At 38.7% G+C, this 15,918-nt stretch overlaps 1 protein-coding gene across 2 annotated transcripts in view; it reads left to right on the top strand.

Moving 5' to 3' along the window:
* Positions 1-10,896: 10,896 nt before the first annotated feature.
* The window catches only part of LOC118747164 (mpv17-like protein 2), a 128,020-nt gene continuing 122,998 nt past the window's right edge, over positions 10,897-15,918 (top strand). The window contains exon 1 of one of the 2 annotated variants that reach the window (XM_036481156.1): positions 10,897-11,369. In XM_036481156.1, the coding sequence (XP_036337049.1) occupies positions 11,318-11,369 (52 nt within the window). In that variant the 5' untranslated portion in view covers positions 10,897-11,317. The remainder of the gene's footprint in view (positions 11,370-15,918) is intronic. The other variant, XM_036481163.1, reaches the window with a different exon arrangement.

Below are 15,918 nucleotides of genomic sequence, written 5' to 3'. Positions count from 1 at the left end.
CGGAGGAGATTCTTGAGTTTATCCGACTGGGCAACGAAGGACTGCCCACAAGTGATTGGAGGATAGTCCGAGTTGGCGAGACCAAGGGGAAGCAGCGTTTTGTTGGCTTTGTCATCAAGGATGCTTCCGTCCCAGTTCTCGAGGGTTGTGGTCGGGTAATAAGCTACGGCTTTTACTCCATCACGGTGAAAATCCACCGGAAAACGGACCAACAAGGGGAGGAGGCGCGCAACGCCTCGAGCGGACTCACTCCTCCCGATAACTCTACCGACGAAGGGGCCAACAACACAGGCAACGCCTCGAGCGGACCTGGCGCCACCGAGTCGGCATCGGTGGCAGACAGCGCAGGGTCCACAGGAAACACCACGAGTGGACCTGGGGACCTACCAACGGGTGTACCCGAAACCGCGTCAGGTACTGAGAGCGACACGAGCTCAGTATCTGCCTACGTAGGGTCGGTATACAGCCGGTGGGCAATGCTGAACGAGGACCAGCTTCTGGACTCCGAACCGGAGGAGGAGGTTAATGACATCACAGTCATTTCCGCCGCCGAACGGGAGGAGCTAGAAGCGATGGACATCACCGACTCTGAGGATGGTGCGGATCCTACAAATTAATCTGCACCATTCTAAGGCAGCCTCGGCTGCCCTTCTTCTTCGCCTCAGCAATAAAGCTGAGGACTTGATTCTAGTCCAAGAGCCTTGGATCGTTAGAAACAAGGTTTGCGGACTGAACTCTGATGCCTACCAGGTTGTAACAGCTCCAGTAGCAGGTAGGATCAGAGCTTGCATTCTGATTAAAAAAGTATATTCTTATTTTTTACTCTCCCAATACAGCGACGAGGACACTGTCTGCATCATCATCCAGCTGAAGGAGAGCGTGATCTGGCTGGCAACATCCTACATGGCCCACGACAGCCATGTTTTTCCACCCTGGAAGAAGCTGTGAAGGAAGGAAATCGCAGGAAACTCCCGGTCATAATAGGGGCAGACTCTAACTCGCATAACACGATCTGGGGCTCAAGCGACACCAACTCTCGAGGTGAGTGTTTATTTGACTTTGTTCTTTTATATAATCTTACTGTATGTAACCGCGGGCGCGACCCCACTTTTGTGACCTCTGTTAGAAGCGAAGTGCTGGACATCACCCTTGTTTCGAGCGGTTTATCTGATCAGATAAGGGACTGGCAGGTGTCCAAAGAACACTCTTTCTCTGACCATCTCTACATTAGCTTTAAGCTCAATTTTGATCCTGCTCCTTTAACAGCATACAGGAACAAGAAGCGAACCGACTGGGCAAAGTGTAAAAATACGCTGTCGGTCTCTCTACACAGATACGCTTCTCACGATAAGTCCTGCTTATCGTTAAGATCTGATGAAGCGAGTCTCTCGAATACGAAGGTTGTTTCTCTCGGTGAGCTGGACTCATCGTCAAAAATTGATGAAGCAGTGAACTTTGTGACAAATGCCTGTAATGCTGCTTTCAAAGCCTCCTGCCCAAGCACCCTCCCGAAGGGCAAAAAGAAAGTGGTGGAATCCTGAGATTTCAGGACTGAGGAAGAACAGCAGGAGGCTTTTCAATCAAGCTAAACGAACAGGTCTTTGGCAACCATACAAAGACGCACTCAAAGTTTTCAAGAAGGCCATAAAGAGGGCGAAACGCGAATCTTGGCAAAACTTCTGCGACAACATAGAAGAGAACTCTGAAGCCAACAGGCTGAGGAAAGTTCTCTCAAAATCCTCTTCAAGTATGAACTCTATCCAGAAGCCTAACGGTGACTGGACGACATCATGTAGCGAAATGCTGGAGGTCCTTATGAGCACTCACTTCCCGGGCTGCTCAGATGACACCCCCGATTTTTCGACCGGTCCTAGGACCTACTTGTCTCTGGGTGATACCGTTGGGGACATCGTAAGTGAGGAGAGGGTGGAATGGGCTTTAATGTCCTTTCAGCCCTACAAATCTCCTGGCCTTGACGGAATCTTTCCCGCTCAACTACAGGAAGCTAAGGACATACTGTGTCCCATGCTTTCTCAGATTTTTACAGCCTGCCTAACTCTGACTCACATACCACACGAGTGGACAAAGGCAAAGGTTGTATTCATACCAAAAGGAGGCAAAGCCACTCATGTGAAACCGAAGGATTTCATCGACGAATATATTCGAAGGAATATTAAAGCTGACAACCTCTCCTCGAATCAGCATGCATATTCCAAGGGGAAATCCGTGGAGATCGCACTCCATGAAATCGTAGCGACGATTGAAAAAGGATTGGCCTTAAATGAATACACGCTCGGAGTTTTTCTCGATATCGAGGGTGCTTTCAACAACGTCTACCCGAAGTCTGTTGTTAACTCCCTTCTTATGGCGGGGGTGCAGCGAGGTCTGGTGGATTTTGTTGAGCTCCTTCTCGGAAAGAGAACTATTCTATCAGAGCTAGGGGATGGTTCCATTACAAAGTATGTGACCAGGGGCACCCCCCAACGGGGCGTTCTCTCCCCTCTACTCTGGAATCTAACAGTGAACACCATACTTCTAAGCCTCAAGAGCACCGGTTGTCAAGTCATAGCGTACGCCGATGACATAGCAATCGTTGCAACGGGCAAACATCTTCAGGTCCTGAGTGAGTTGTTGCAAAACGCACTCGGTCTGGTAAACATCTGGTCCAAGGAATGTGCACTTAGTGTCAATCCTGCCAAGACAGAAATGGTACTTTTCACAAGGAAGTATAAAACTCCCTTATTTAAACCTCCCTAAACGGGGTGGCACTCACTCTCTCAACCGAGGTGAAATACCTTGGTGTTATTCTGGACAGGAAGCTGAACTGGAATCGAAACACTGAAGACCGCTCCAGGAAGGCCAATACTGCCCTGTATGCCTGCAAAACGGCTATAGGCAAAAAATGGGGAATAAAACCACATATAGTACACTGGATGTACACAGCTGTGATAACACCCATCCTTTTCTACGGGGTCACCGTATGGTGGCCTGCTCTAAACAACACCGTATCCAGAGCCAAGGTGGAACGTGTGCAGAGGACGGCTGCTATGCTCGTCACGGGAGCCCTGCCCACTACACCCACCAAATCCCTGGAAATAATCTTAAATCTTCCACCTGTGGATCTCTACGGCAAATTTCAGGCCGGCTGTAGTGCGACCAGGCTAAATACAATCCAGCCGTGGAGAGACCTCAGATTCGGGCATGCAAAAGTACTTGAAACTCTACCGGATAATCTACGACAGATAGATTATACCACTCCTCTACTCTGTTTAGATAACAAATTCTCCACAAGAATCCCAGAGAGGAACGAGTGGGAAAGGGCCACAGACCTGAACCCAGGGTCTACGGCCATATATACAGATGGTTCCAAGCTAAACAAAAGAGTGGGTAGCGGGATCTACTCTGACGAACTCGCGCTAAATCTCAGTTTTCGCTTACCGGACCATTGCAGCGTTTTTCAAGCGGAAGTAAACGCCATAATGGAGGCGGCTCGGTGGCTTATAACCTCCGCCCCTCCAGGACAGCCTATCTCTATCTATTCTGACAGCCAGGCTGCTATCAAATCTCTCAATTCTAATGAAGCAACGTCCAAAGTAGCCATCGAATGCAGAAATACTCTCAACCTACTGGCATCAAAATGCTCCTTGACTGTTGTATGGGTCCCTGGACACAGGGACATCCCTGGCATCTGCCTAGCCGACGAGCTGGCAAGGAGGGGGACGCAACTTTCTGTAGTCAATTCTGCTCCGAATGCGGGCATACCTCTAACCTCCTGCAAACACAGACTAAAGGCGAAACTCGTTGAAGAGGTTAATATAAGATGGGCTGTGGAAACCACCTGCCATATTACCAGGCAAATATGGCCAAAGATTGATGTAAAGCGATCCATAGCTCTCACCCGGCTGGACCGCTCCTCTCTCAGATTAGTAGTCGGGGTAATCACCGGACACTGCCTGATGGGCACACACGGAAAAAGGTTGGGATACCTCACCAACGATTTCTGTCGCAGTTGCAGAGACGAGGAGGAGGTGGAGACCCTCGAACACTATCTCTGCCACTGTCCCGCCCTGTCCAACATGCGCAACCAATTCTTCAACAAGTACTTTGTAGATTGTTTAGCCGATTTGAACTCGGAGAACCTTCTCGACTTTTTGTGCTATATAAAACGCACTCGGTGGTTCAATTACTAAGGGAGGGAAAGAAACAAATGGCTTCGGCCAGTGGTATCACAACGGGCTTTTCCAGTCCACGTGTGCTCCGCGTTCTGCGCGGGGCAGCCACTCTAACCTAACCTAACCTAACCTATCGTCAAACGAAAGAGCACGCCCCATCAGAGCTTTTCACACCGTTTCTCTATCGTCAGCAGTGCTAGCTCTTTCTAGATTCATACCTTCACAATGTAAAGTTTACATTTAAAAGATCAGAATGTATGAAATTAGATGAGTTAAACAGAACCGTTACTCTTGAGCATACCGGTTACATGAGTCTCCAAAGACAGCATCAACAAGTACATCCAGCCGAGCTGTGAATACTCAAGAAGAACTTAACACATTGGACACCCTTGACTGTATTAAAATATATATTGACGGAAACAAACAGGATAGAAGCAAATACGCGACCGTGTTAATCATAAGCAAACAAATGAACAGGAGGAAAGCTTGATGTTTAAACTCCACGATACTTGTCCAGTTTTTCAAGCAGAAGCACCAGCTATCGACTGTTCCTTAGGGTGGGCTGCATCCAATCTGACTAAGAAAGCCCTTCAAGTATTCTCGGATAGTAAATCATGCCTTGAAGCGATCAAAAACAGAAGCAATGGCATGCCTCTCATTTCTTCTATTCACAACCGACTATACCACCTTAGGCAACACTTAGTCATTGAGTTTTTCTAGAATAAAGCACATCTAGAAATAGAAGGCAACGGCTACTGACAATTATGCTAAGCAAGCATCAGCCCTGAGAATAGTTCCCTCTGAGTTATGCGAAGCGTAAAATTCGTCTACAAACTGAAGCCAAACGGCAGTGGGAATTCGAAGAAGCAAACACATGCAAAACAACGAAAATATTCTTCAAACCTCCGACTGAGGCAAACATTTTTGCGGACGTCTTTGTAATTTGAAATTCTCACAACTACTACTTCAAACGATTTAAACGCAATAATGCAAAATTTGCTTTATTTCACTTTTAAATGGGAAATACTACCAAAATCTGAGCTTTGCTTTATTTCCAACAAAGGTGAAAATAAAACAAATTTTGCCTTATTTCCCATTGCTTATTAATACTATTTGTAACAAAAACAGTTTACTGACAGAAGGAAAAAGAATTTTGTTTATTCCAAAAAATACAATTACGCAAATATTTTTACTTATGAAAAGTCTAACAAAATATAGGGAAAGAGTAGTCTTTAATAACTGCTCGGCAAATTGGACATAGCGCTTTTGTATGAATTTTGTCTGCATGCTTATTAATATGTTGAAAATGTTGCTGGAAAACCTTAAAATGTTTGCATGGAACCATGGCGCAATAAACAGGTGAACTAATAAAACAGCTTTATTTTCTGACATTCGACTTCCTTATAAGCAAATTTTAAAGGCAATTTTTCTATAAGGCAGTGGCAAAATATTTCTTCTCCTCTAATTACTTCACCTGGTATAATTCCGCCATGGCATGGAACAAATAAAAGTTGCCGTTCCTGTTCGCAGCATATGTATAACACAGAGAATATTGTTTTAAGTTTTATCCTCAGTTAAAATTTCTGCATTAGCATCACTTGCTATATCTGAACTGTGGATTTCGTTTACGAAGACGGAGCGAACATGTGGTACGAAATAATGATGTAAAAATATGTAAAATTTTACCTACTCTCAGACTTCTAAATTTGAGGGTACACTTGGCCCGAGCAGGCGGGATGAATGGCGTAATATACAGGTGAAGTCATAAACCAGCTTTCGCCCTTTATTTTCTGACATTCGGCTATCTTATAGTCACAGTTTATAGGCAAATTTTCAAATATATATGTATAATGTCTCTAATATTACTTCACCTGGTATAATGCCTCATGGGTGGGGTGCGTGTAATAATACCATACGCAATAATTCCTATTCAATTGGGAAACACAAATTTGCGTGTTTGCCGTTCAATGCAAGTGTTTCCTATGTAAAAAGAATAATTAATAGTTGTATCTGGTGCTCAAAAGATGCCATTAAATGCTCAACGGAACGAAGCAAGGCTAGAGATTTGTAGGGCTGACAGAAGTTAGAAGAACGAATGGAAAGTGGTCGTAATAATTTCCATGGCCCGATGGATTTAGTTACATTAGTTTACAGAAAAAAATCACACTAGATGCCACTATCCAATTCCTATGTTGAATTGCTCGATGATTCCGAAAATAGAGTTATTTGTTTTCAATGGATGGATGGAGATATTTAGAATTAAGCGATCTTAATATGAAACTAAAATTCTCAATTAACCGTATATTCATAACGCCCTGATAGTTTTTAAGAAATTAATCATTCCAGATTTTTTGTTTTTTGATGAAAAATTAAAAACATTCAAACTTTAGCAGGGAAAAATTAAAACAACAACAGATTCTGTCATTTCTTTTCATTTGTGTTAAAGCTTGTTCCCTTACAAAAAATCAATCTACTAATGAAGAAAACCGATGGATAAATTAAAGAGAATCAGTTGTCAAATGAAAATGCGCCACGATTTTTTGTATGGAATATTAGCAGGAAAGAATGTTACTCATACGCCATGTATGTGCATATGAGTAACACTCTTTCCTGCTCATATTTCATACAAAAAAATACTTGCGCATTTTCATTTGACCTCTCATTCCTTTTTTATTTATCCATCCAACATAACCGCGAAGGGGTTGTGATAGTTTGGGGTGCGATATGCAGAGTTTATGAATCAGACCGTCAATGCGATGATCGCGAGTCTTTCATAGCTGCGATAAAAATCGCATGGAGTGAGCTATACTTGGACTAAATAAAAAGATTTTACGACAGTCTTCCCAACCGGACTTTTTAACTAATTAATTTTTTGTACTTAGCCAGTGTACCTATTCTAGCGAATCAAATTTAAAAGCATATTTTTCGTGTTGTTCTTTAAAAACAACGCACAAAAACAAAAGAATGCAAAATATACTGCCCATAACTCTCATTTTCCCCACATTTGTTCAAAACTGATCGCTCTTTAAAATTAAGATAAAACGGAGCTTTTCCGATACCAAAATGCAAAGGTATGAGCTCGTTTTTTTAACATATGTCCTATTCATTTGAATCGGGATGCATGTAAGTGCTCGTATTCAATTAGTTTCCTAATGTTGAAGGTTTGCATGTACGTATCTAGAGCGTAATAAAATAATAAAAATAAATTCTCTATTATTATGTTTATTTGTTTATTTAAGTAGATTAGCGCATTAAGAATTAAACTTTTATTGCGCAATACAAATAACAGATTACAAAAATATGTATTAAAATAAAATAAAAATTACAATTATATAAATATAGCTATGTATGCATATGTAAATATTAACTTAGAAAAGCCAAATAGAAAAATAAAAAAATAAAAAATTTATAAAAAAAAAAAATTAAAATAAAAAATTTATAAAATAAAAAATTTATGACCACCTTATTATGCGACTTAACTGGAAAAATATTCAAAGATACATTGTTTTACATTACTTTCACGCAGTGAGTTCTTTAGAGACAGTGGAAGGGAGTTCCAAAGTCTAACACCATTAACAAAAAAAAGCCTTGAAGAGCTTAAGTAGTTAAATTTCGGCAATATCAAATTAAAGGAGCGTGAGCTTTTGGAAAACTTAAGCTTTTCATATAGATATTCCGGCTTTTTGTAAACAAGCAATTTAAACATAAAAATACAATTACGAGCTTTTATATAGTTTGTTAGGTCACAGCCAAGTATTGAGTTCCTAAAAGTAGATATATGGTCAAATTTCTTCAAGCCATATACATACCTAGTGGCATGGTTTAATGCAACATCGAGTTTGTGCAGGGAGTGAAAGTCCAATTTGCTGTACACTACTTCGAAGTAAGTAATAAGAGGAACAATTGTGCTCAGAACCAGCTTCTTTTTCGTGCCTGAAGGTACGAAAGGCGAGGATACTCTCAGGCATCGCAGGGTGTAGTATATTTTACTCACAACTTCATTGACGTGGTCCTCACAAGTCATCTTAGAATTAATAATAAAACCCAAGTTTCTCACTTTGCTGACTAATTGAAGCTTTGTAGAACCAATATAAAGGTGAGGAATATCAGAAACTTGTATTTTATCTTTGCAAATAGGGAGCACATAAGATTTTAGAGCGTTGAGGCTGAGAAGGTTTCCAACAGACCACTCAAGAATCGCGCGCAGGTCCTCATTAAGCCTAAGTGTTGTGTCTTGGACCATGCTGATATGGTTAGATATATATAGTTGAACGTCATCGGCGTAGGCGTGTAGGCGAACGTGTGAGCATGATTTGAAAATGTCATTGATAAAAATGCTGAAAAGAAGGGGACCTAGCACAGAGCCTTGAGGTACTCCAGAGCATGTGAGCGCCATTTCAGAGAAGTTGTTGTCGATTTTAACTTTCTGTTTTCTGTTACACAGATAACTGTTCAGAAGCTTTACTGCACTTTCACCAAATCCAAAAAAGGTAGTTAATTTTCTACACAGGAGGCTGTGGTTGACAGAGTCAAACGCTTTGGAAAAATCTAAAAGACATAGAAACGTTAAGTGACCTTGATCAAACTCCTGCCGGATATCGTCCAGTACTTTAGTGACTGCAATCGAGCAAGAATGGCCAGCTCTAAAACCTGATTGAAGCGGGCTGAGTAGATTATTTACCTCGATAAAGTCATTTATTTGTTTTGCCATAAGCGACTCAAATATCTTTGATAACCCTGTTAAAATACTTATGGGTCTGAAATCCGCAGGCTCGGAAGCACCTGGTTTTTTGGCCAGAGGGGTAATAATTGCAACTTTCCAAGCAGAGGGGAAGGAGGAAGTGGTGAAACAATGGTTTACCAGATGTGTAAGACAGCTTAGTATGTTCGGCAAAATTAATTTTATAAATTTGATTGGTATGCCGTCGGAGCCAATGGCGTCAGATTTTATGCGGTAAACACTTTTGGCAACATCCATTTCCCCAACCGATATGAACTGAAATTTCGTTGAAGGCGGCAAATTGGGGGAGGTGGTCATGGGTAGTGAGCTATTGTATACTGTGGAGGAGTTGGACGAAACGAAAAATGAGTTAAGTAGATTAGGATCGAGAGGACAAGAAGCTTCAGATCGTGGCCGTACGCCCAACCTTTTCAAGTTAGACCATAGCTGTTTAGCGGGCAAATCGGTATTGAGTTTGCTACAATAATATTTCTTTTTAGCAAATTTCACAGAGGAAGAAGCTTTATTCCGAGCTCGTTTATAAGCGGTCCAATTTTCATTCGTGGGCTTTCTTTTCCAGACATTGTAAGAGATGTTGCGGCTTTTTATGGCTAATTTGACATCCCTGGTAAACCAAGGACAAGAACGTGACGTGATTGCTAGCTTGCGAAGTGGTACGTGCTTATTTAGAAAGTAACGTATGCTTTGGGTTAAAAAGTCTTCTTCGAAATTTCGTTAATTTAGGTTATAGAGTATCGATTTATTAAGCAGTACATGTTTAAAAAGTAAGTTTATAATTGAACATAAAGGTTTAGTTACCTATCCATGGAATGCCCCATATGTGCATTGGCAAAATACTCGCGAACGTTTTCACAAAATACCAAAGACACCCTCAATTAATAAAATAAATTTCATCCAATTGCTTAAGAGTAGAGCTCTTTGAATTTGTGTACATATTTATGTATGTCGGCATTTACAATTTTACATACATATGTACTAGGAATATTAATCCCGGGATCCCGGGATCCCGGCCTTTTTAAGGTCCCAAAAATCCTGGGATTCTTTGCAAATAATCCCAGGATTTTCGGGATTTGTAATTTGCACTGATGGCAATAATAGAAACTCCTTTTCTTGACCAGTATTGGCTATATTTCTTTTTTTATTTAATAATTAATATTTTATATTAATGTCTAGCTCATATACATATAACAACGCGCAATAGTAAATTTTAAATACAAATATCAATATATTCGCGAAGCTATGGGCCAAATATAGTGAAACTGCGTTTTTAGTTTTTCACTCTGACGTCAGTAATTAAAAATGATTTAAAAACTTCTGAGAAATGTGCTTAGAAAAGGAGTATGGGTATCAAATTAAAGAGGAAATCCTGTAGAATTTAAACAGATTCAAGAGTTTGGTGCAAACAGACTGGTAAGTATTGAAAATATCCTTTTAAAATTTTATCCTTCGACTTTCGCAATATTAGTTTTTGAAAAAATTATAGGTTAAGGACTTATATAAACTCGATTACATTCTCGAATTTTGTCATTCTAACTTTATCAGCTTAAAAAAGTACCTATTCGTCCTTGTGAATCCAAAAAATTGTAATTTTTTTAAATTCTAAAGAAATTTCCACTTGCATTTGGTTCCCACATTTTTATTCTACATGGCATTGAATTTTTTAAATAATTTTTGGAATTAAACATGTCTTTGAAATTACAAAGTCCTTTAAAATAAATTCCGACGTCAGGGAGAAAAACGCCACTTTAAATAACAAACCCACTTATTTATTATTTATTTTATGGTAGGAGAGCTTCTCAAACAATATAGAAGCAATTTCCTCGATTTGAGTTGTTGAAAAGTAATGAATATCTAAATCCCGGGACTAATCCCGGGATTGTAATAACGACATACCGAAAATCCCGGGATCGGAAAAAGCTTAAAAATTAACATCCCTAATATGTATATATGCGCCTCAAGAAATGCACACACGCAAGTAGAAAAACTTACCAAATTAGCAAATTACACCGTCAGCTGAGAATGTCACCATTGGGATTTGAGAATGGCGTCCTAGTTGCATTTGCTGTGCCATTGACATTGAATTTGTAATTTGGGGAACTCATTTAGTTAGAAAACTTAGCGCACTAACTAAAGGTGTTATCCGGCCACGTACAAATTATAATATGTATTCGTGAAAGAAAATAAAAACGAAATCATATAAAAAGTGTCTGATCGTGAAATGAACTTGACGCCTGTTAGTCTTGGTTTTTGAAGCAAATACAGATTAACTCGTGACTCAAATTAGTTCCCAGGAATCCAGTGCAACTGTTACATACGAGTAATTCGGGTTAGTTTTAATTACGAGCTCAGTGCGCTACAATATGTATTGTGTCTTTCATTATCAGACATTCATCATGCATAACCAATGACGAAAAATGTTGACAATCAATTACAAATAAACGTTTCAATGAATTGTGGTTGGTGCTTTTTTATAGTTCTTGATGTTTTTACAGTGATCGGACGTAAAAAAAAATTCTCTGTGGGGGAATCTGGAAAAGAATATGGTAGATTTCAAAAAAATGTGTAGGTTTCAGGGTTTGGATCAAACTTTGTACAAAAATTAAAAAAAATCTACAAGGTTTCACCTAAATTGTAAACTTTTTAATAAGACTAAAACAAATTTAATTTTAGCATAATAAAGTGCAAGATTGAAGTTTCTAAAAACTGCGTTGAGTTTTGGCAATATTTTCATTGACAGTGTAACGCAGTGCCTTCCATATCAAGATATATTTCGAACATATTTTAAGAGATTTTTGCAACCTTGCGGAGTGCCGCCAGCTTTTCTTTTTATCACATCACGAAGTAGCGAACAAATGTGGCACGTTCCAGAAACAGCTAATTGGGATTTACCGATTTTGACAATTCTCAAGTAAAAGTAAACAACGCCTCCGAAACTTTAGATGTACTTAAATTTGCTAATACTTTCGCAAAAATCGCCGTTTTTTAACATTTTTGCTATTATTTTATGAATCATATGTTTTGCAATTTAACACAATAAAACCAAATTGATTACTGAGAAAATTTACTATTTTACAGTTTATTTTATCCTGCCATTCGGCTTTGTTTACTTTTACTTGAGAAATTTCATCGTCGCCGAGAATGTGGAATCTTGTATAATATCAGTTGTGTTACCATATAGTGTTTAGTGTTGGACAATTTTTGATCTTAAAATTAAGAAAATTATGTCGAGCAAAAATAAAAATAATCAAAAACCCGAATATGTGGTAGAGTTCAGACCTTGAGTGGTAGATGCTCAAAAAAGTGGCAGGTCTACCACAACGTTGTAGAAGTCCGATCACTGGTTTTGTTGCTCTTTGTTCTAGCAGCGGTTGTTCAATTAACCCCTGATGTCATTTGATGAAAACAAAAAAATTTACATGTGTATGTACATGCATACATATGTAAATATGTATGTATGTATGTACATACCCTGTGGGGAAAATCTCTAGTTCTGAACTGGGGCGCTTCTAGTCCATCTAGACCCAGTACTGGTTCGCGATAAATCTCTTTTGCATGCAAGCAACTGGCGAATTTAACCTGGCGATGTCCTAGGAAGTGTCAATTGCCACCCGCTGCATACCTTTTTCGATAGTTCCGAACTAGTCCTAAATTCTATAGTTCCGAACCAGTTCTGAAATCGACAGACGAAAGAAAAAAGTATCATGATTTTTCAATCTTTTTGGTTCTTCCGTGTGTGCGATTTTAAGTTATTTTGGAAGAAATGTGATTTCAATTTGAAATTAAATTTGTTTGAATGATTGTAAGAAATGTACGTTTACATACCTTTAGCTGTAGCTGAGTTTTCAGAGGTGCTCGCTGTTATTTCTTAGATTCCAGACGGTCCCAAGATGTTGAAATGTTAACACAAATTTTAGTTTTGTATTACCAAGCTATGAAAAAGCATCTGCGAAGAGCAGAATAGAAGCGTATTTGAACGAAAAGCCGCCGAACACATATCTATGTAAAGTAAACAAGCCCCCCGCTGCATCCCTTATTCGATAGTTTCGAATTGGTTCCAAATTCGACAAATAAGATCTAGTTCGTTCTGCATCCCGTTTTCTATAGTTCCGAACCATTCCTAAATTCGTCACTTTAGATATAGATGTCTAGTGAAAAAAACTGAAAAAAATAGTTTTTTAAAAGTACCACTTTTCGCCGATTTTGGACTGGTGGGGATTTAGTTCCTATCGGACTAGTTAATTTTTGGCGATAAAGATCTAGTACGGAACTACAAATTTAGTTCACCAGTTCGGGGTTTCTCTGCAGGGTATGTAGTTTACCAAATTTGATTTGATGATGCGTATGAGCATCAAACTCTCTCTCAATGTAGACGGCACCATCAAGCGTAAATTACAACGTTATTTAACGCTCTTAATTACGCAATTAATAATAACTAATTAGCACTGATTACGTAAATACAATAATATAGCTATGTACACTAGCAAATACCCGGCGTGCTTCGCTGCGCCTTTAGTGGTATTTTTATGGTGTAACTCTTTCCCAAGACTCTAATGGTCTCATTTATAAAATACATACTTATATTTAAACAGCTTTATGAAGTAAGATTTTCAAAAAAATTTCGATCGACGAAGCATTGTTTATTTATATATATTTTTTTTTTTGAGTGTGGGTGTTAATTAATATCTTTTCGAAGGTAATTAGAATATATGTAAAGTACCGACTTCCTCTTGGTAATTTAATTTATAATCTTTTAACTGGAGTCTACCATCAAATGCGTTTTAATTCAATATTCAATATTGACCCGATTTGAAAAAAAAATCTCCCTACTATAGAAATATGTACTACCGTATTAACTTATATTTTCAAATGTCGTGAGAGAGAGTAAGAAAACAAAAATACTTTGGAGGCACTGCGAAGCAGGGTGGCAACCTTCCAAAAAATATTTTCGGCTGTAATTGCCATACCTAAACAAAAGCGTCAGCGTTGTCTGGCGAACAAAAATTTCTCATGCCCATATATTTTATATGAAGCATACCGAAATAACGCGGCGTCAATGCTTCGCGGTTAGAAAATACGATTATGACAGGGCGTTAGAGAGTGAAGTTGGCTGCAGAAAACGGCGAAACTATAATTTTCGCCGTTCACACAAACATACCTTTGTTTATTGCTGGTGATATATCTTTATTTGACGTAGCGTTGCACTTCGGCGTTAACGCAAGGCGTCAGAAAACGTTCAGCCCAACGCTTTTGTACAGGTATGGCAGTAGACTTTCTTTAACCTCTTTCTTTTAACAGGCATACTTCAACATTTACTTTATCTTATCAATTTGCTTTGACTGAAATTTACAAAAATGGCCTCTCCAATATTGTTTTCAATATTTTAAAATGGACCTCTAGCAGTACATCGGTGAGAAGTGCATTCAATTCCTTGCATTATTTTTGACTGATGCGCGTGCAAACATACCAACAGACAGATAGACAAAATTTCTAAAAACTGTTGATTTGGCCTCTGTTGCTCTAATAAAGGCCTCCCATATTAATTTTTCTTTAATATCAATAATGTACAGACTTCGGTCTTTTACAAATTTATTATCAGGCCAATTCTTAATACTCCCAGGGAGTTTGTTCTCCGGGAATTTGTTTCTCCCGAGAAAGAAATCCCCCAATAATTAACTCCCAGGAGTAGCATTTTCCCGAAAACTTGAGAGGATTAAATTCGAACTTCGAGAAAACGTTTAACACTTTTTTAGAGCTCAACTCCGCCATTTAGTATACAAAATCCTCAAGGAATTTTTATTCATGATAGGAGGAAAGGGAAAAGAGAGAAAACTCCCGGGGAGTATATGTTCAGAATCGGCCTCTATATGTATAGAATTAAGCTTGAGAACACAAGAATGTCACCTTTAGGTGAAAAAGGATTTTTTTATTTAAAAAGCTTATTTCTCCAAAACTGTTCAAATGGCATATGTGGGAATTGTTGTTAAACAAAAAGCCAGCCTCTCAAGAAAAACCATGACATGAAACCATGAAAAATGTCATAAAGAAATTGGAAAAAAACTTCAACATTAGCTTTTGTAAGCAATGAGATTTGAAGTGATATGCAAATGTTTAAAAAGCATGCATTTAACGTTAAAAATCAGTACAATGCTTATCGGTTAGTATACGTTTTCTAATAGTTTCTAAACTTATTTAATACTTTAACTTACTTTTAAAAAAATAAAATTCTGGAAAATATAAGAGCCTGAAAGCAATTTCGTATTCTGCACAAATTTTCACGCCGATAAACGGTTTCAGAGTATAAATTTACCAATCTTAAAAAAAATATATAAATAGCTGTGTTTTCGTATTCTCCAGCAAAAAATATCCAGTAACTTGCCAGTACCAAGTTTCGGAGAGTAAGTCAATATTTACTCCCAATGAGTGAAATATGCAAGAAAGTACGAAAACGCAAAACCAGCAAGAAGTTGCTAGTTTTATGAACAGCTGATTTATTTGCTATTTTCCGATGCAATTTTCTTAGAAAACTAGTATTTTCCATCTATTATATATTTAAATGGGTTTATTTTGTCAATTGCAACTCTAACAGCACCACAAACAATTATTTTGTTAATGTGAATTACATTAAGCATCATGCCATCAGCTGTTTTTCTTACTAGCAAATAGTTGCTAGTAAAAATTTATCCAGTAAAAATCCAGTAAAACTTGCAAGTTCAGCTGTCAATTTTCCTCTCTCAATTTCCCCGCTTTTGCTAGTTTCTTGCAAGTTTTTGCGTACGAAAACGACATCCAGTAAAAAACAGTAAAATTAGTACTGGATTTACTGGATAGTGCGTACGCGAACAGGGCTTATAGTACTTGCCATGTACGATTTGTTTGGAAATTACCCAAGTACATACATAAATACATGGGGCATTTCACCTCAAGTGACCCAACTTTTGAAATCTATGTCTTCCGATCGGGAAATTTGCACCAAGGTTAGTCCTAAAAAATAGTAGTTATGACACA

Source organism: Rhagoletis pomonella, unplaced genomic scaffold, assembly GCF_013731165.1.
Source record: "Rhagoletis pomonella isolate Grant_MI unplaced genomic scaffold, Rhpom_1.0 Rhpom_scaffold_00001, whole genome shotgun sequence".
Classification (NCBI taxonomy): Eukaryota; Metazoa; Arthropoda; class Insecta; order Diptera; family Tephritidae; genus Rhagoletis; species Rhagoletis pomonella.
Note: the sequence above shows the minus strand (reverse complement) of the source record. Positions and strands in the feature narration are given on the sequence as shown.